Source organism: Akanthomyces muscarius (genome assembly GCF_028009165.1).
Source record: "Akanthomyces muscarius strain Ve6 chromosome Unknown contig_15, whole genome shotgun sequence".
Taxonomy (NCBI): Eukaryota; Fungi; Ascomycota; class Sordariomycetes; order Hypocreales; family Cordycipitaceae; genus Akanthomyces; species Akanthomyces muscarius.
In genome coordinates this window covers 131,321-151,701 of record NW_026611615.1, presented here as the reverse complement: position 1 = coordinate 151,701, position 20,381 = coordinate 131,321, and the positions used below count along the sequence as shown (strand labels likewise).

The 20,381-nt window shown below is 53.4% G+C and overlaps 6 protein-coding genes across 6 annotated transcripts; 2 read left to right on the top strand and 4 right to left on the bottom strand.

Moving 5' to 3' along the window:
• Positions 1 to 239: 239 nt before the first annotated feature.
• On the bottom strand, positions 240 to 2,514 carry LMH87_007779 (uncharacterized protein; the record flags this gene model as incomplete). The annotated part of the gene is made up of 3 exons (XM_056199408.1): positions 240 to 1,336; positions 1,395 to 2,363; positions 2,430 to 2,514. The coding sequence occupies 3 exons, from the start codon at positions 2,512 to 2,514 to the stop codon at positions 240 to 242; spliced, it is 2,151 nt and encodes a 716-aa protein (XP_056057645.1).
• Positions 2,515 to 8,170: 5,656 nt separating this feature from the next.
• On the bottom strand, positions 8,171 to 9,824 carry LMH87_007778 (uncharacterized protein; the record flags this gene model as incomplete). Its single annotated transcript, XM_056199397.1, has 2 exons — positions 8,171 to 9,736; positions 9,798 to 9,824. The coding sequence occupies 2 exons, from the start codon at positions 9,822 to 9,824 to the stop codon at positions 8,171 to 8,173; spliced, it is 1,593 nt and encodes a 530-aa protein (XP_056057644.1).
• Positions 9,825 to 11,156: 1,332 nt separating this feature from the next.
• On the top strand, positions 11,157 to 14,294 carry LMH87_007777 (uncharacterized protein; the record flags this gene model as incomplete). The annotated part of the gene is made up of 1 exon (XM_056199386.1): positions 11,157 to 14,294. One exon carries the CDS (start codon positions 11,157 to 11,159, stop codon positions 14,292 to 14,294), a length of 3,138 nt encoding a protein of 1,045 aa, XP_056057643.1.
• Positions 14,295 to 15,151: 857 nt separating this feature from the next.
• On the bottom strand, positions 15,152 to 15,964 carry LMH87_007776 (uncharacterized protein; the record flags this gene model as incomplete). The annotated part of the gene is made up of 1 exon (XM_056199375.1): positions 15,152 to 15,964. One exon carries the CDS (start codon positions 15,962 to 15,964, stop codon positions 15,152 to 15,154), a length of 813 nt encoding a protein of 270 aa, XP_056057642.1.
• Positions 15,965 to 16,844: 880 nt separating this feature from the next.
• LMH87_007775 (uncharacterized protein) lies at positions 16,845 to 17,694 on the top strand (the record flags this gene model as incomplete). Its single annotated transcript, XM_056199362.1, has 5 exons — positions 16,845 to 16,853; positions 16,939 to 17,086; positions 17,158 to 17,162; positions 17,258 to 17,471; positions 17,546 to 17,694. The coding sequence occupies 5 exons, from the start codon at positions 16,845 to 16,847 to the stop codon at positions 17,692 to 17,694; spliced, it is 525 nt and encodes a 174-aa protein (XP_056057641.1).
• Positions 17,695 to 17,851: 157 nt separating this feature from the next.
• On the bottom strand, positions 17,852 to 20,209 carry LMH87_007774 (uncharacterized protein; the record flags this gene model as incomplete). The annotated part of the gene is made up of 3 exons (XM_056199351.1): positions 17,852 to 18,068; positions 18,129 to 18,948; positions 19,000 to 20,209. 3 exons carry the CDS (start codon positions 20,207 to 20,209, stop codon positions 17,852 to 17,854), a joined length of 2,247 nt encoding a protein of 748 aa, XP_056057640.1.
• Between the last annotated feature and the right edge of the window lie 172 nt (positions 20,210 to 20,381).

Sequence of the window (20,381 nt, the reverse complement as noted above, 5' to 3'; positions counted from 1 at the left end):
CTGTCGTAAAATATGTACATCGTACCCAGCCAATATCTGCCTGGACGAGCTGCTGCTTCAAATGAGTCCCCTCCTCCCTTTCCCCCAAACGTCTTCCCAATAGAAAACAAGTAAGGAACACAAAGCAAATAATGAATATTGTGCGACGTCAGAGTCGCTGTGTTTTCGTAATCATCAACAAACTCCTCTCCGAGTCCGCGTTGCAGTCGTAGCTTGTAGATGGGTGGTGACTTGCCCATCTACTCCACATCAGCCAGGTTACCATCGCCCTCGTCTTCCAACGACGTGCCGACGCGGCGGAGACGAGCGCGGGGGCCCCCGCTGCGAGTGAGCTTCTTGGCCTCCTTCCGGCGACGAGCCGCGACAGCAGCATCGCCTTCCTCGCTCGCCGGCGGCGCTTCGACGATGATGCTGAGGCGCGGCAGCGGCGACGAGCTCAGCTGCCGCCGTTGCTGCGTCGCCTTGTCCTTGCCCTCGAGGCCGGCGCTGTCGTCGAGCGCGGCAAGCTCGGCGTCGTCGTCGTCGTCGGTGTCGTAGTCGAAGCCCAGCGCGAGGAGGCGCTGGCGCTGCGTCAGGTACATTTGCGGGACAAACGCGCCGCCAGACACGGACTCGGGCGTGGCGATTGACGAGCAGCGGTCTTCCTCTTCGAGCGCTGCCGCGTCGTGCAGTTCCGGGCAGACGGGCGACCCCAGCCGCGACACGGGCCGCGCGTCTTGCGGGATCAGCATGTCCAGTGACTGCTGCGTAGCAGCGTCAGTGTGGTGGCCCTTGAGCGTCTGGTTGCTGTCGCGCTTGCCGTCCGAGACCAAGGCCGGCTTGGTCGGCTGCCTCTGCGTCTCGGCAGCACCGCCAAAGAGGCCGGGCAGTGCGCCGCCGCCGCTGGTGAAGAAGCCCGACTCGTTGAAGAGCAGGGCCTCGTCTTCGGGCGTGCCTCGCCGCTTGCGCTTCTCCACAAACGCGTCGACGTCGGATCCGTCCGTGGTGATGGAGCAGCTCTCCACGTCGTCGTCCTGCTGCGCGCGGTCAATGTCGTAGCTCGCCCGCGCTTTGCAGCAGCTCTCGTCGAGATCCATCAGGGAGCGAAGGTCCACCGACGTGGTCGCCGTGGCGCGGCTGACAGGGCGGAGGTTGACACTCGATACGTCGGATCGCTCCGTGGGCTCCGTCGACGCGACCGACCAACAGTGCCTTTGCGAGGCGCGGCTGTCTGTCGCGCGCTCCGTCGCGACGGATCGCTGGTCCTCGTCCACGTCGCCGAATGACTGTCGCCAGCGCAGCATGTTCTCGATGGACAGGTTCTGCTGGTGACTTGTCGGGCTGCTTCTTTGGTTACCTAGAGCACTGTTAGTCTGGACCATTCTTTTTCCGTCTAGGTGTAAAGAATGCCTTACGTGAGGCAGGCCACTTATTGACGCCATCTTCGCCAAACATTCTCTCCACAGGCGCCTCCTTGATGGGTTCGCCCATGTGGTATGCGCTCATGACATCCACGGATTGGCGTGCGCGGCGGACGGAGCCCAGAGCCGACGACGGACGCTCGCCGCTCGATTCTGCCTCGCTTCGGCGGAAGCGAGGAATCGACGGCGGAAAGGCATCGTCGCTCTCCTCCGCGCCCACCTCCTTCCGACTGCTGCTGGCCTCTTCCAGCTTTGGAAGCCCTATGGATGCGACACTGGCGCGGCGCGCCTCGGTATACACGGGGCTGTCAAAGATGGACGTCACCCGAACTCGTGTAATGGGCAGCGATCGGGCCGTGTGGAGACTCGAAGCGCGGGAGCTGGGCCGGTATGCGTCTTCGGCTTCTGGGTCCTCAAGAATGATTTCTTTATTGGCGTACTTGCGGTACTTGGACGCGCTCGTGTTTTGCCGCCGCGGTACGACCTGCGCTGACCGTGTGGCGTAAAAGTTCTGCACGGCCGGGCTTCCCAGAAGCAGGCCGTTTTGTCCAATGTTTCGCTCGGCCACGTCCTCGCCGTAATCGCGCGAGCCGGACGCTTGTAGCCTGGCTCTAAAGTCCGAAGGCCCAATCTGCCCGTGTGCATCTAAAAGATCGACGTGCCGGCCCGCGGCGGAAAAGGTGTGTGTGCCGGGCCCTGTGCTCGTCCGTGGCAGTAATAAGTCCGAGTATGATGAGCTCGCTGAGGACAGTCGCTTGGCAGAATTAGAAGAGGGGATCGTCTCGCTCTGCCACGGTCGCGGGGACTCTCCGCTCGAAGCCGCCGTCGGGGGTGGTGTTGGGCCAGAAGCCTCGGCTTGTGTTTCGTGGGCCAATTGCTGGCGGTACGTGCTGTTGCGGCTCACGAGGTCTGCGTCGCTTCGGCTGCGAAATTTTGAGGCCGCCGGCAAAGTATAAGTACTGCCTAAGCACAAAGGTTGTCAGCGAATCCATGTGGGCTGTGAAAAGGAATCGGGCGAGGCATTCGTACTGCGCTGCAGGGTTATTGTAGACGGCGAGCTGGAAAGCGACGTCTTGTCGCTTTGCCGCCTTTGTAAGAAGGCGAGGAAGCCCATGGTGTTAGTGCAATGGGAGTGCCGACAAGCACCACAATGCTCTCAACGAGAGCAAGCTCTCATGTGTGGGATCTGCAAGCTTATATTGCTTTTTGGGGGAAGCAGGTCAAATGGTCTGGCCGGATCGAACGGGGGGTCGGGCGAGGAGAGCGCAGATACGGGCACCTCTTTAATGTAAATGGGAGCTGCGCAGTGTGGAACAGAGAGCACCAGGGGGGTGGACGGACAGCGGATAGATGAGAAATACCCTCCTCGATCTACAGGCTGCCCTGTCGTGTCGTTTCGTCCCACCACCAACTTTACGCTTGGGTGGGACTTGGCACGGATATTTAGACTTTCACAGGTGCTGATGCGTATCTCCCCCCCCTGGTTAGATGGGCTTCCCGGCTAGTGTGCATCACCAGGTTGGTGACAAAACTCTCACAGCAAGTGTAGCAAAGACGGCCCCTGCATGGTCTCAAGAGTGGCTTCGGCCTACGCCGCCAATAAAAGCTGCCGGCAGCCAGGATACCAGCGCCGCATGAGAGTGCCGTTGCTTCTAGACACTGCACTACTTGACTAGCTAGTTAGTTTACGAGGGCGGTTGGCCGTTGGGGGATGCAAGTGGCAGATGCAGCTAGCCGGATGAGGCCCTGCCAACCCCCCTGGTACCTGGGCGTTTTCCGCAGTTGCCGGCTAAAGCCTTCCAGAGAACAAAGGGCAAAACGGGGGGCTTGATGATGGAAGTCCCATTAGCAGGGTGCCAGCCATATGCGCACAATGGACTTGTAATGGAGAGCAGAGCGAAATAGTTGCAAAAAGCCAAGGGGACGACATTTTGCGGAGCGGGTCTCTACGTTCCACACGGACGCACAGGCTGGCTTTCTCTAAGCACTCTCTTTAACAATGTCTTGGTTGGAAAAAGCCCGGTTGGGCGTCGGCTGGCTCAACACAGACGAGAGCGCCGCCGCCGCCGCCGCCGCCCCGCGACGCTACAGAAAGCCTCGAGTCTCGAGTCGGTGATGGCTTGGAGGGGCGCAGTCCGTTGCCTCCATTGCCGTCGCCGCCGCTGTCATGGCTTGGTCCGGGCTGCTGCTGCTCTGCGCTGCAGGGGTTTCCTCACCTGCATGACGCCGCTGCATCATGGACCAGTCCAGCGTTGCGAATAGCGCCATCTGACACGTTTTGACAGCCTGAAGCTTGCCCCAGGTTAGCGCGACGCTAGAAGGGCTCACGGACCGCGTCTATCGGCCAGAGAGTTCATCATGCATGTCCAGCTCTGCAGCCGCTTGGACAAAAAGGATGCTGTCGGAAAGCGGTCTACGAGCACACGTATCTGGGCAATGCTTGCTGCTGTCGTGTAGTTGGGCAATGCGGGCTTGCCCGTTCTTGTCGTTCATTGTCGAATTCCGCGTTTTTGACTCAGAGGTTCATGAATCAGAGACAGAAAAAGCAGGTCCTGCATGCGGATGCATGGCCGCGCTGCAATCTTAAATACCCGTCACACAACATGGCCTCTGCCTGCTTGTCGGGAGCTTCTTCCCGCTGGCGGCCGACGGAACGAGAGCGCCCTCTCTTCCACCTGCAGATTTCCGTAGAATTTGGGCGAGTACATACGGGAACCGCCGTGCAGTGAATAATCTTCGTGGCTTGCTTCTTGGCCCGCCCTTCCATGGAGAAGGGGTCCGCCCTGGTGGCTCTCTTGTCTGCTCTTCAGCAGCCAATAACCTTTAGTTGCACAAGAGCCTTCTGCACGTTCGCTGTGCTGCGCCGAGAAGTGTGAGGATTTCATCACACCCTGGTCTTGGTCTGTGGCATCGCAACCGATGACGAACTTTGGCCAGCTGATCCACCGGCGCAGGCCACAGGCTTGTGTACTGCGTGTGACTTTCGTTGGTAGCACGCCGAATTCTCTTTCCACTAGCTAGTCATGGCACAATCAATACATAGACGAATCCTGCAGCATGCTTGTCTATTGCTGCAGTGCACCTACCGCTCCGTGGTCAACCTGGTTGTCCTGTTTCTCTGGCCGTTTCACCACAACAGCAGGTTACAGCATCACATTCATTGTCCGTTCACCACAAACTCCTCTTGTCCCCTCCGATGACAATTACTCCAAGATGCGATGGATGGATGGATGGCGGCCTGCCGATCACCCACCTGAACCCGCACAGCTACGAGCATCTTCCCTGCAAGCTCAGTGGCTCAGGGTGCCAGTCTGTGGCTTGCCCTCTCAAATGAGTTTTTTTTTTTTTTTTGCCGAGTTGGCTTCCAGGCAAAATGGCTCACAATCTGGCACAGACATCCGCGACTCAGATTCCACAAGTGCCGAAATACGACTTTTCCAAGGCGAGCCCGCCCAGTATTCGGACATGCTGGACATGCTGGATCCAACTTCTGCGGGAAGGCCAACAATTCGTAGTTGCGAGTTTGGCAACTAACTTTGGCTGCATTGATGGTGGCTGATAGCGCAGCAGCTGAAAACTCCGTACGTAAGCTTCAAATAGCCCCATGTGCACAGATTCATGCGAGCAAGGAGACCGGATGAGCTCTGCATCACCCCGATCGAGCTGTTATTGCGGGTGTTCCGATGACGGGTGCTCTGATGATTGCTTGCTTTTGCTGCGCCAATCTTCGGAATCACAATGGCCGCACGAGAGAACGCCAGCCGAGATGTGACCCAGCAACGTATGTCAGTTCTGCGAACCAGCGGTTGCAGAATAAAGGAGGTCCCGCCGCCAGAAAGGGCCCTCCTCGGCCAACAGGGGTATTTGGGAAAAAGGGCAACCGAGCGTCCGGTGGACGAGATCGACCCACGGCAATGGGCCTGGCAAGCGCCACAGTTGCAATGACTGGCTGGAGCTCTGGTGGACTGGCAAGTGGATGTTTCACGCTCATCCAAAACCCTGGGTCCGGGGACATTAAGACCGTCATGGCTAGTGGCCGGCTGGCCTATCGCGTTGTCGAGTGAATAGGAAGTGGCTTGCGTAGCGCAAATTATCGGGAAGACTTTTGCCGTTTGGACAGGTGGACAGGTTCTTCTTCGTCATACGGGTAGCACAAAAAGATTAAATTGATTACTCTACTCCCGAGTGTTTTCAGCCCAAAGACTGTACAAGCGATCATCAGGCCGGCGTTCAATTGTTCCTCTTTAGTTGTGTCTTGCGTGTACTAGTGGCTGCTACTCCAACGTTCAACTGGTGATGGGGGAAACTGTACCCGTACCTCTCAGCTACGGCAAAGACATGTCTGAATTTAATTTACCAGTAATTCAAAAACTTCAACAGCCGTTTCTGAGAGCCGTTTTGCTCTTTGCAATTTTTCTTTCGTCAAAACCCGGTCTCATGTCCAACCCGGAATCTCGGGTCAGAACCATCAAGCCCAGAATCACACACACAACGAACGCCACGATGCTCGCAGCCCTGCTGTCTCTGAACCCATGCCCAATTTCCCACTCCGCGATCGAAGGCGTTTACGGTCATGGATTCCAAATCCCATGCGGGCGTTTCTCATCCCCTCCAAAGAAGCTTAGCCAATGACTGGTAATGACGTGCAGATGATTTGAAAACAACGCACATGCAAGACAGCTTGGGGCATCTGTGGAAACTACCCCAGGTGTCCAATTTTCAACTAGCGATATGCACCTACCACCAGATTATCTCAAAGAGCTTGACTACTGAGTAGGCCAACATATGTAATTTCTCATTCCACTGTAATATTTCAATCTTAAAACCATCCAACGCGTTCTGGAAGCTGTTGGAGTTTCGAGGCGCGCAGGGATCCTATGAATACGCTGCTGGCGAGGTGTCCCAACGGCGACGCCTTGTCCATGGTCGCTGCTTACAGCAAGACAACCGGTCAGTGTCTTGTCAACGCAGACCCAAAAATCCACTTTACCGAATCCACGGAACTGGGACGATTGAGTCTCAACGGACTGTGCATTGGCCAGCCGGCTCACGTTTCTTTCTGGGTTGGCGTGCCGACCAAGTGCTTCCTTGACGTCGAGAAGGGGCAAGCTCTGGTCCGAATATTGCGCGAATGTGGGTGCCAAAAAAAACCAACAGCAATCTCATAGATGCCACTTTACGCAGCTAGAATTTTCTCGTATTTGTTTAGGATGCAATGGTGGCGCTGTGGGCACTTTGCGCAATTCGTCCTCCGCGAGTTTCCCCCACCCCCGGGCCAACAGACGAGCACATAACCATGTGGGCGGGAACCTGCGTTGATTACTGTGACCCAAGGGGGGTGTTTATTCTAGAGAAATAATACAACAGCAACATGAGATATTCAACGAGCAGGGGCCAGCAGACAACCATGCGTAGTACAGTAGTACTTGCCTGTCGCCCCGCTAGGCGTTGTTGATGGGATGATTGATGAAGTTCTCTCAAGTGAGTGGCAATCATCATATTTGTATTGGAGCAATCTTAGATTTTATATTCGCTTTCACTCCCTTTTCCATTCATTGATTCTTTGGACCGATTCTCATGTGACCAGCCGTTCGCCGACAAATCTCTGCAAATATTCCCGACGCCTCAGAGCTGCAAGCACCAGATCACCACATGTCAGCGGAAGCTTCGTGGCATCCATCCTGCAAGAAAAACATACGCTCCTCCAGTCAATCACAGAGACTCTTGCACGGTAGATGCGGGGGTACCTTTTGCCTGCTCTCTCGGCATATGCTCCTCAGTAGACCACGTAGGCGCACATACGACGTGTCGCGTCCCCGATCCAAAGGGTTCATCTAATGTACGGATGGCCGGAAAACATGCTTACATATTTGGCCAGGCTGGCGACGAGGCTACCATTCTACGCGTCCTGTAGTCGCTCGGACCGGGCTTCGTCCCAGCTCTGCTCAGCTTGCCAGCATAACGCCACAAACCGGCAATTGCGGCGTCTCTGGTGTTTTCCGGGCGAGGGCATCAAGTGCCGTCGTCGCGAACCCCGAGGCTGCCAACCACATTTTGATGCGGGCAATATATTCGCGGCATTTGCTATCATTCATACTGCAGTCACTGGTAATCTTGCCGCCGTTGGCCGGGCTCATTCCTGGCCCATCAAAAATACGCCGCCCGGTCAACCGTCCACCCAGGTACTGCAAATTGGGGCCGAACACTTCTACCGACGGTGTCTACAAGGCGGTTGTTGATGGCACTGCTTCAATTAGAGACTGGTACTCACGTGTTTAGAAATCCCAGCTGAGGATCTCTGCGCCAAGTATTCGCCTAACGAGAAGAACCATATCAGCCTAGTTGCCCAAGTAACCCCCAGTCCAGTATTGACAGGGTTCCCCCTGCGGTGTTCAAAATCTCATCTCGCTTTCCGCAGAATGGCGGATCCCCCAGAGTAAATTAAATGGCGTAATTTGACTGAGAAGCTTCACAATGGCATTCATCGCACGACTGCCAATATGTCGGGAAATGACACTTGAGTTGGTGCACGGCACCGCAGCCTTGGCACAGCACAGCCGGGGACGAACTACTGGTACACGATCCGTTTACCTGATGCCGTGTATTTAACGCTCATCGATTAGTAGTCTATGATTCTTGCCCCAATTTTGTACAGTTGCCCAAATTGTTCTATCAGATAAATTCCCGTCGACTCGCCTCATCGTGCTGTCGAGGCGTCTCCTTCCTCACAAATTCCCTTTTTTTCTCCCCAGGCCGCGTCTCGAGCAAGTCTATTTCTCCGCGTTTTTCGCATCCGCTCTCTTTTTGGTCTCGCTTTTCTTTCCTTGGTTCCACTTGTCATACTTTTCCTTCAGATAGCGATATGTTCTGCCCCAGCCACCCATCAGGAGGCCCTTGATACTCTGACTGGTACTCGGCCAGTTGACCGTCTGCTTGATGACTTGGCGAACGAGAGCTTGGAGCTCTTCTGGCTTATCGGCGGCTATTCTTCGATCGAACTCGCCGCCTTGGCGTCGCTTGTTGGATGACGGATCATCATCCCGAGTCGCTTTCATCATAATGGAGAATTCCTCACGGGGAATAGCAAACTTTTTCTGATACTGAAAGTAAAGGCGTTGGCGGAAGCTCGAAGGAAGGCGTCGTACCATGTTGCCGCGTTTAATTGGGTCCATATCTTGCTGCAGTTTATTGTCGCCATTGGGATCAAGCACCCATTCCTCATCATCTAGTCGGCAAGGTCCTGTAAATTCGACATTGGGCAATGTCTTGACCAATGGCGCATACAAACGACGGAAGTGTACAACATTGTTGTTGACGATGTTGTCGACTTTGCTCTTGTTCTCGGTAGGAAGGGCCATACGAGGATCGCCAAGGTAGCTCAAGCCTGCGATGGTGCTATAGAGCTCACCCTCGGTGAAGTCCGGGGGCAGAAGAAGCATAGCCGTGCGCAGCGCAGCAATCAAGTTGTGCTGGTTGGCAAGACGGACTTGTGGGTGATCGCGAAGAATCTTGACGGGCTTCTGCAGACGGCCCGCAAGATATAGATTGTCCCAAGTGGAGAGGTCGTGAACCAGGTTGTCGATACTCGTGACACCGTATTTGATCAACATGCCGTTCATTTCAATGAAAGGATTGAAGTAGACACCAGCGCCCCAGTTTTGTACATGAGAGACGGCGCCCGAGCCTAGTGAGGCGATTCCAGAGTAATGTTTGCGGTGTTGCTTTATATTCAACGAATGCCAGTGCTGGGTATGCGAGACGCCAAAGATAAAGTCAATCATCTTGGGCGATCCTTTCTGCGCCTTGACCAGTGCATCCGGAGGCTTGGGATGCACAGCACGAAAGTCGGCCTCGCTGATGCTGCGGCCAAGATCCCCTTGCGGAAACACGCCGGAGCCATATGCGAAGCAATAGACGATGGGCGCGTTGAATTGCCGCAGCATCACACGCAAAGCCTCTTTTAGCTCGTAGTTGATAATCATGTGCTGGTTCACGCCAAACAGGCGATGTGGTAAGTCCTCGAAAGACTTGATCGCGAAGTCCACAGATTCTTCCCAGTCATCTCCGTATAAGTTATATTTGCCCTTGGCCGACTCTTTTTCGCGCTTCTTCAGTAGAGGCGCATCCGTCTCTGCGCTGGCAATGCTGGCGTCATCCTTCTGTTCGGTCGAAGCGCTTCGAGGGTTCGCGTCTTGAAGAATCGCTGAATTCGAAAATTTCCGGGTGCCTGCAAGGCCAAATTGGCGGCGCGAATGCTTGTCACTGCGTAGTACTGATCTCTGCGCAGAAAGTGTTGAGCAAGGGGGGGACAGGCGGATGGTGCTTATCGATGCGGTCTATCGGACACGTTAGGCGAGGCCCAATTGACCAGCTAATGTAGGAAAATCGCAGTCATACCCGAAAACCTGAATACAGTGAAGCCATTGTGGTGTAGTCGCGTCGGATGTCGATGATGGATGATTGAAAGTTGGGGCTTTACCCGTCGAGCGTTACAAAGATAGCTCCATCAGCCTACAGGCTGTAGTTCAAGAGGTATAAAAGCAGTTCCAGTCGAGATTAATTGTCTTCCGGCACAATTGCAGTATTTGGCGAGGTATGAGCGGTCGGGAATGCAGCAGTCGGCACAGTTGGAGATGAGGTATGACCGGATGACAGGGCGAAGCTCAGCAGCAAGCTCCATGTGCTGTGCGGGTCGCGACGTCAGTCCCGAGCCATCACCGCACGTGACAGCAACGAGTGGCCAACCGCAAACAAGACTTCGGCATATCATGACAAAAGCTCGGAAATATATAAAAACTCCAGACCGAGCATTGGATGACTTCTGAGATGAGATTCTTACCCCAAATGCAAGAGTGCTCTCAATATGTCTGGTAGAGGCCGACCAACGGCGCGCGCCCGTCGCCTAGTAGCTTACCCTAGAGACCAGATTTTACACTACGACAGCCACCTTCCAGCGCCACGTCACGATTAAGGAAACTTCAAAGCTTAAACAGCTCATATTCAGACGAAGGAATCCATCTTGACCGGTTAGTTGATCAATTCATGTATATCAGACGGGGTGCGGCAGCCTGGTGGGCACTTGACATAACTATCTAGAGTCGACAAACCGGGTGATTTGTCTCACAGTTAATAGAGTGCAAAACGAGCGTGCAAACAAAGCGAACATAAATTAGAAGGCTAGGACAAACTGAAAAAACAGGCAAGTAACCTGCGCCCCCCCCCCCCCCCAAAAACAAACGTGAAATATATAGAAAAAGAAAAACCTTGTAAGTGTTTTCGGGTCGTTCGATCGGTCGCCTGCGTGCTAGTACAGACATTTTGAACCCGCCGACAATCGGCATCCTGCTAGCTTAACTCCTCGCATTCTAGTTATATTTTTCCTTTCGCCTTGGTATATCAAGGCGAAATCTCACATAGTTTTAGAGTGGATGATCATCTTGAATACGCCTCGTTCCACTTATACGTGCGGCAGGGAAGCCAAGAAAAGGCGGTAATATAACAAAAGTTCCGCATTGCTATAGGCTGCCTTGCGCAAATCCACATTCTAAATGATTCTAAACGAATCTCTTGACAATCCTTACTTCGAAAGGGCGCGCTCGACACGACCGAGTGACACTGAAAGGCGGGCATTTGCGCGACTAAGACGTGCGCTTACTCGCCTGAGTCACCGTTGCCTAAACACACTTGGCTTTAAAGAGCGGCATCGCCTTCGCCTGCTTACAAGAAATTATGATCTGATTAAAAAACTTCAAAGCGATGGCGCTAATATCTGGAGGGGACGAGTATCCCGTCTCCACGAAAAGAATAGCCCGAATCGCTGCTCAGCTCTCGGCTCTGCCTCTCGAATTGATTGAGCCTGTTTTGGCGGAGTTGCCGCTACATCATATTCTACAGCTGCAGTGCGCGAGCACTGCCGGCGCCTCCCTTCACGATGCGATCCGAATCTCACCCACCTGGGCATGGCTGTTTCAGCACCACGGCGAAAGACTTGCGGCGCTTTGGATTGCCGCGAATCGGCTTTCTATGCTCTGGTGCGGCCGCGACTACATGCAGATGACGACAGTGAAGCAATGGTCTGAATTCAGCGTCAAACTCCACTGTCGGGCGGTGACTTCCAAGCCAGAAGACCCGGCAAGCCATACCTTGGGAGTCTTGGAGAAGCAATTTACCGTTAGCTTTATGGCTTTCCTTGGAGATGATCGCCAGGTATATCCGCCAGGCTTCCGCATCGTTGAAAGTGCACCGTGGGGCCGTGGCCTTAAGAGGGCTGACCGTCGCGCTGCGTGCATGTATTTGCCGGCCACCTTGTTGTCCTCCTTGATCAAAGAGAAGAGATTGCCTGAAAGCTTCAAGAAAATGCGCACAGACGCATTCTCAGCCTCTGATTACACGTCTTCGCCACCCAGTCTGGACTTCCTCGACCAGGCCGCAGACGCTCTCCATACTCATGAATGGACTTTCCAGGACGCCATGCTCGTCCTGCCGTGGATTATCAAGGCGTTGGAAATGCTTCGAAAAACCCAGAGTGATGAACTCATCGTCTTGGCACAGCTATTTGACGATTTTCCAGAACTGCTGAAGATGCCTCTGGCCCCGCAGCTCATGGACCCAACTCGTCAACCACACATTGCCCGCAACTTGCGTATGGATGCTCGCAAAGCTTCTCACTTGCCAATTTACGCAAGGCTAAAAAAGATCCACTACGGCCGGCAGAAACTTTTTGTTGGTCGGTCGTGGTTTCGCTTTCGCTACGCGCACTGTTGCTTGGTGCCGTACAATTGGTGTTTCGACCTCTTCTCCAAATTCAGAGGTACATACGATCCGACCAAGAACGACCCTATAATTCCTTCCGAAATGCTATCCCTTTTCAATATCGCAGAATTAGGCTTCAATGACATCTATTCTTATTCGAGCAATTCTATGAGCCGGGTAGCGCGTATGAATGGCCAGACTTGTTTCGTGTTCCGGCCAGATCAGAATGTCTCCTTGCCTGCTCGTCCGAAAGAGCTTGAATGGCTTACTGCTTTCACCAAGTGTGTCAACTGGATTCGCTCTCAGTTTCCGGGCGAATATCAGGCATCCTACACGAATGCCCTCGTGTCTTCAGTGCCTGTGTTTTCCAAGTCTGCATCGCGGGCAACTATGGACGCTGTCGACTACGAAGAATTCGTGCACCGAGCCCCGGTATCTGAAATTGCAACGCAACTTCAAATCGACTCAAAGATCTGCGATGAGAATAATCGCAAAGTCCGGTCTAAACAGCCAAGTCTGCTTGCGCTGTATATCTCCGCTTTGACTCCCCTCCGAAAGAAAGAGCTGCTACAGCAAATGTTCCCCTCGCGCGAGCTTGGGCCTGAAACACGTACATTGATATTTGAAAGCGTGCTGCAAAAAGTTGTAAGTGTGCTTCAGTCGAACCCGCTTTCCAGAGACTGCTCGTCCCCGGAGGACGGGATGTCTGAAGCGGACGCCGCAGCCGAATTACCTTCCAGCGAGGGTCAGCAAGCTTCCGCACCTCAGAATAAGATGACATCCGATGAGGAGTTGCGAGTATGCGAGAGAATACTGGAAAATCTACTTTTGACAAAAGACGACCAAGATGGCAGTATCCACCGAGTATTATCTGAGGTTCGATCAAAGATCAACCAAGACAAAGGAGTCCACGCGAACATCAAAATTTCTTCCTACAGCCCTGCATCGAATGCCGACCGCGCGAACGTCGCTGTGTGCTATATATGCCGTCTTCGCCGCCATGAAAGTCATCCATTTTTGCCGGCTTTGTGCAAGGCATGCGGGGACTTCAACCTGTCCGCTTCTCGCATGTCGCTTCCACGGAACCTTCAGCTCCGGGGCCGCACGGCTCTTGTCACTGGTGGGCGCGTCAATTTAGGCTTCCACACAGCTCTTCGACTTTTACGATGCGGCGCCTTTGTCATAGTCTCAACGCGATATCCTGCCGATGCTGTCATGCGATACCGGCGTGAAGCGGATAGCGAGACGTGGGAAGCACGCTTGAAAATCATCGGCGCGGACTTCCGCTCTGCGGTGGATGCCATGGCACTGACACGACAAGTCAAGAATATCCTTGATCAAAACTCTAGCATACTGGATATCTTGATCAACAACGCGGCGCAGACTCTTGCAGACAGAAAAGAGGCTGAGGTTACTGCCATCAATAGGGAGCGTGATCTTCTTGGAGACTCGATGGGAAGTTGGCAAGCCCTTTGGCTACAGAGCACACCCTATACACCAAGATTGCGGGGTGCGAACGACTCAAGCATTGAAACCGCGTCTTTCACTGGCCTGCTTGGATCGCAGGATGTTGCCGCTCCCGTCAAAAGCACGACTATCGTCGTTCCTTACTCCAAGTCATCATGGGTCCAGAGCCTGCATGAAATACCTTACGAAGACCTGATCAGCGCTCATAGCGTCAACACATTTGTACCGTTGATTCTCATTCGTGAGCTTCTGCCAGTGATGCGGCGAAAAGAGGGTGCGGGCGAACGCTGCGGATACATTGTGAATGTCTCGTCCAGGGAAGGCATATTTGAAAACAGAAAGGGACATTCGGCCAAGAGAGGAAAGCATGTGCACACAAATATGTCAAAAGCTGCTTTGAATATGATTACAGAGACGGAAGCTGCAGAAGCATGGGAGAAGTATGGAGTCGCCATGAATACGGTTGATCCTGGCTATATGAGCGCGGCGCCCGAGTTTGAGGATGCATTCGGTGGCGAGCGACCGATTGGATGGGGCGATGGCGCTGGCCGTGTTCTGTGGCCCATAGCTGTTGGACAGAAAGCGACAAGCAACGGCAAAGGAAAAGTGATCTGGGGTCAATTCTTGAAACATTACGGTGCAGTCCGAGTCGAACCTGGATTTGGCCGCGGATGAGTGTTGATGGACATCACACAACACGGCGTTATGATAGTTTAAGAAAAGAAAAACATTCAAAGTCTTGAAAAATAACGTGCGAATACTCGCTACGAAGACAGAGTCTGTCAAGTTGCCAAAGTCCATAGTCTGAGCTGTTTGCTGATTGATATGAGATTCATGTCATGTGTGATCCGGGCAAGAACATGGGCGACTTTGGAGACGGTGCCGGATACTCTGCCCCCGAGAAAATGAAATGGCATTCAGTCAAGTACGGTCATTAGCTACTCGTGATATACGTCGAACACATGTTTCGGAGCGGAGAGCAATTGAACAGTACTCTGAATATCCGCGAGGCATTCGGCAGTACGGCACACACTGTAGTCCAACGCCACGCCGAATCGCCGAGAGTGGCACATGGCAGCTTGAGAGCTGGGAAAGTACCTATCGTAAGTGAGATGGAGCAATCCGAATTTGCAATTCGGAGGTGGCGCAAGCCTGCTGTCGTTGATCCGGGCCCGGTACTGCAGCTACAAGCGAATGTCGCTACGTCGACCAGCAGCCTGGCTGCTTAGCCTCATCACTAACCAGCGTAGTGGGCATCGCAGGATCCTCCACAAAACCACCTGGGAGCAGGCACTGTTACAATATCGAATGTGTCACTTTCACAATGACTACTCATAGCCTTGTAGCAGAACTACTGATAGCTCCCATTGCGGGCAGTCACTGGACCGACCATGGCGAATTCGCCGTGCCTGCCTCACCTCCTGCCGTCTGCGCTCCAGCGCTTCCCAAGACTTGTCTTATTTAAGGTTGAAGTTGATCGCAGAGCTCAAATGATTGTCATATTTCCAGTTTTATTTGTGCAGTTTAATTATTCAGAGTTTTCCCTTTTCAAACTTCCCTCCTCGGCCTGCGCCCTTGTCAAACTTCTTAGCCCCTTGCACACTCTCCTCGGCCACTACCAAAGCCCCCCTCTCGAATTCGAATCGTAGCGCATCCTCGAGACTTGGTGAATCATATGCGCTGTAGTGGGCAGACACTAAATCTGCCTGCATACACTTTTGCGGGAAGCCAAGCAAATTGCGAGCCAGCGCGCGCGCCGCCTCGACCGCCTGTCCCTTGGGCACCACGCGGTTGGCCAGGCCAAAGGCGAGCGCTTCCTGTGCATCGACAGGTCGGCCTGTAAGGATCATGTCTAGTGCTCTGCCTTGACCGACGACTTTGGGCAGTCGTACCGTGCCGCCGTCGATGAGTGGAACACCGAAGCGACGACAGAAAACGCCAAAGACGGCGGTGGTGTCGACCACGCGCATGTCCGCGAGGAGCGAGAGCTCTAGTCCACCGGCAACGGCATGCCCAGAGATGGCGGCGATGATGGGCTTGCTCAGTTGCATGCGTGACGGGCCCATGGGACCGAAAGCTCCGTTGACCTTGTCGACCGGGCCGACAGCGACCTCGCCGGTACTGTTGCCGGCTACTTCGTGCAGGTCATAGCCGGCGCAAAAATTGGTGCCCGCGCCAGTGAATATGCATACTTTCTGGGAAGCGTCGTTTTCGAATTTTTGAAAAGCTTCTGCCAGCTTCAGTGATGTGGCATGGTTGACGGCGTTTCTGACTGCCGGCCTGTTAATGGTGATGGTTGTAATGCCTTCATTGCTCGGCTCGTATAACACGGTGCTTGCTGTCATGACGGCGTTCAAGCCAAAATCGTTTATTGATAAGAAAGAAGATGAGCTGGACTTTGCACGTATGAGTTGTTCTAATGTGTTGGCAGGTAATAATAAGTATTAGTTTGCCCAAAAGCCAATGGGCCTCGGCTGAAGTTGTAAGAGCCGTGTACCCCACACTTTCATCTGTGCTGGCTGCAGGCCGCCTACACAGTGACCTCTAGGCTATATGAGGTCGCGACCAAACCAAGCAGATGCGGCGGTTTCGTCGATGGAAGAATCGAATAAAAAGAAGCAAAAATGCAAAAAACAACATACAGCAGCCGGTGTTCGCTGGTCGTCACCGACCCAACTACTAATCTGCCGGTCAGTAGCTTGACTTCAGCGGAGCAAACGGGACGCGGTATTCTCTACTGCCTGTGGCCGTATGTACCGTGTAGGTGCGCCAAATTCGCATATAACCGCATTGACTGTCGCTTTCTTGTCTTTGATGAACAAATTAATTATTGTGCTCACCAGGGACGAACGAACGGTTAACCTTTTTCTTCTTTTCATTTCTCCTTTGCGATGAAGGAGTGCTACGTTTTGACTGCGCGAAACGAGGACAGCTTTCAAAGAAAATAGCCATCATTTCGTTTTTATCCGTATAACAGCTATCGCTGCACTCTGCGAAGCATGAGCTTGTACTTGGGGAGCGGGCACAATCTCAATTTAGGTGCTTCTTACTGCTCGTCTTAAGTCTCTTCAAGTAGGCCAACTTCCATCCACTCGCGGCGTATCTCATCGTCACCTGCGCAAGTCCGTCGGGATATCTCAATATTGCAATGCCTTCCGGTTACAATCAATAATGCCCATCGAGATCGTATAAAGCCAGCCAGTCCACTTTGTTGTCCAAGCGCAGATGAATAAAGTGAGCTAGTGCATAATTACCTTTGCTGTCTAATCGGTGTACATTAACGGGATCGACCACAACTCGCCACCATGCCTTAGCCTAGCTCCTGCACAGCAGCCTTGACCGTTTACTTACTTCCGTCGCCACAAGCGACCTATCTTCGTCACCGGCACGGCCTGCAATCTCGCACTGCGGCGCATCCAGTGCGACTTTGAAGGACAAGGAGGGTTCTGTACTGCATAAGAGCCTTTGTAAGTTGACTTCACCGTCTACGTGCCGTGCCGCATCTGACATGTTCGCGCTAACACTGGGCCAACGCCAGCTGCGGTCGGCTTTTTTGCAACAACTGCCAGACCGGCAACCATTCCTACGCATTTTCTATCGACAGCTGCCGGAAAGGCTCACACAGCTGTGCCAATCAGTGGTATACCGCTGGCGCGCGCAAGAGAATCATCGGCTCATCTGACATGTATGCATCCGAGGAATGCAAGGTGGTGCACCACCCAAACAAGATGGTCTACACAAATGACGAGGGCGAGCGTAGGGAGATTTACATGCCCACCCGCGATTTCTACAAAGCAATGGCTCACATTAGAAAAGAAGAATGGGACGAGCTGGCCAAGTTTCCTAGATGGGGTAAGCTCTCCCCCCCCCAGCACGAGTTACTTTTTCTCATGCACGTCTATGTCTAATACAAGTTTGTCGTGCAGAAAACCAACGCTATACTGAAGCTGATAACTTGAAAAACATTACGGATCTCACAGCCTTCTATTCGGTGCCTCCTCCCGAGTATGATGATACCGCCCAGGCAGAAGATGCGTCTAAAGAGCACGAGCATGACACCAGCGAAAAGAAATAAAGGCACATGAAGTGTCAGTAGGATGGAGGACTCTTTTCAACAAAGATTCTGGAGTTATGCCAATGACATATAGAGCAGACTACCAGCTAAAAAGACTACACAGTTTGATATATTTGCGAATAAGCAGCTGTTCAGACCAGTCTTCTCGTGCAGCGCATCATTCTAGCGGCTCAGTGCCCTCGTCACGAACGAGTGACTGGTAGTGTACTGTCGGCGCCCGAAGCCTAATACTATCACTTTTTCCTCTGCTCGGATCGCGATCGTGGAAATTATACGGCATGAACCACACAGAGCTGGCGCTCGTGTGCTGCAACGTGTTTGGGAGATCGCCCGAATGGGGAACGTGGTGATTGCCCAGGTTGAACCACACGACCCTGAGGCGAGGAGAAAAGTTAGCTACTTGGAATTCCGAAGCCACGCCTTCAGGGACTTACAGATCTTCCTGCACCACGGCCTCGCCGTCGATGAACTTGCTAAAGTCAATCATCGGGTCATTTTGGATGAAGTTGCTTGCAGGAGTGCTGCTCCGCGCCTCGGTGTCTTTCTGCCTCGAGATCCAAAGGTCCTTCTGAGCCCACTCGGCCGCGCGACCCAAAGCCTCGGACCCTTGGAAGGTGAGGTGCGCGGGCGCTCCCATGCCGCTGCCAGGCATGATGCGGTAGCCGCGCTTCTCGCCCCAACTGTTCGACGAGTCATTGTTCAAGACGACAAAGTGAGACGCCGAGTTGGCGGGCCAGTTGAGCCCGGTCTCGGTTTCGACGACGCGCCGGTTAAGCTTCATCGTGCTGCGGTCTTCACCAGGGGCCCACGGATACCGCGCGGTCGTGGGCTCAATGTTGACACGCACGAATGTGTTTTGTTGGCCGAGAATGTCAAAGTCCGCTTTGAAGTTGATGACGTGGTCGTGGAGGCTGCTGGCGAATTGGTCGTGGACACGATAGCCATATGTCTCGCTCTCGCCTGGGACGTAATAGGCGCCCTGGATGTACCCGCTCGCTCGAAACTTGACTTCTATACTTCCATCCAGGTAGAAAATATAGTCGATAGTGTAGTCGTAGTTGCCGACGACGGCAACTGTCCTGACCACAAAGTAATTGTTCTTGGAGACGCTTACATATGAGGTGGTTGTGTGCCGTTGAAGAGGATAATCAGCCTGGTGTTCAAAGAAGCAAATCGCGTTGCGATGAATATTCATCTCGGACCGCAATGAGAATTGAACATCCATGTACCGCGAACCTTCCGGGCAGTCGTAACCTAAATCCATTAGATATCCTTCTACGTTGACAGTGAGGGAACGCGGCATACCTGGAACCAGCTGAAACATCGTTCCTCCCATACCCCAAAACGAATCAAGGTATTTTGCAGCGCCCTGCACTGGATCGCTACCTGCATACTGAGAGAGCGCCTCCTGGAGACCCAGTTCGTACAAAATCCTCTCGCCTTGGAAACGAATGTCGTAAAGCGTCAGACCAGTCGCGACGGAGAAAGCCATGTGAAACTCGAACCCTTTCCAAACAACAAATTTCTGCTCTTTGTCGAGCAAGAAGTTCTGTTTATGGGAGCCATCTCCTTCCGATGCGGTATCCTCTTCGAGCGGTTCGCTATAGCCCGCGAGGCTGTCAATGTGAGTCCATTCTCCGTCAAGGTTTGAGGGCGTAGTGACGAAACCAGGCGTCATCCACGCAGCGCGGAATTCTTCGGTAGAATTGTACAAGATGTTGTTATAGAACCAATGCAGCACTTTCCATTCCCTGGAATCTCTTCCAGTCGTGTCTATTTTGAAGAACAATCCTTGCGGGAGCAAGGTCCTCGATTGCCATTGCTTTCCCGCCCTTTGGAACACGCACCAACGAACGGTTCTGCCATCGCTGTCGACCCAGGGGTCCCGAAACCCAATCTCCAGGCCGTCTGGGCTAGACTTGTTGCCCGAGTTGATGGAACTGCCAAGGATACTTTCGGTGATGTCGGATATATCTTCTGCAATCGAGTAAGGCCAATCTCGAAGTGAAGTTCCGTCCGGCACCAAGTTCGGGCTGGAGCTCTTGCCCGAGTTATGGTACAACGTCAATGGGCGAATCTCGGTCTCTGCCGATGGGGGCAGAGGTCCGACGGAGTACTCGTCAAGAGTCGCGTCGACACCAGATCCATTGTAAATGAGCACAGTAGCCCAGCGCGGCGGTTTGACTTCAGATACTCCATCCACGTAGCTCAGCGCTTGCGACTTGTTAGGTCTCAAAAGTTCCGTGCGAAGGACAAAGTTTCGAAATGCGGTCGCAGAAGCTGGGGACGACAGGTTGAGATTGTTCGGCCCGATATGCAAGTAATGGAGTAGGGCCTGCGTCTCGGCCACGCTCAGGTCTGCCCAGATATTATGCCGTGTTTGCTCAGAAGTGGTGAGCTTGCCGGATAGACTAGGTGAAAAAAGACTGCTAGCAGTAAGGGTTTCGAAAAATGCATAAAGAATAAAGATGAAAACAACTATTGCCACGATGGAGAACGACAACGTTCCGGCCATTGGGCAGGGAAACCTCATGGTGGTCCTCGGCCCTGGCAGTCGGGAAACCAAAACACCTGCAGCGAGCTGTATCGAATCACTTCAAGGCAGCGAAATGAAGAGTTATGTTGCGCGAATTTGCTGATGCGTGCAATATGTTACCCCGTGATCCAGGTCGTGCAGAACCCTGCCC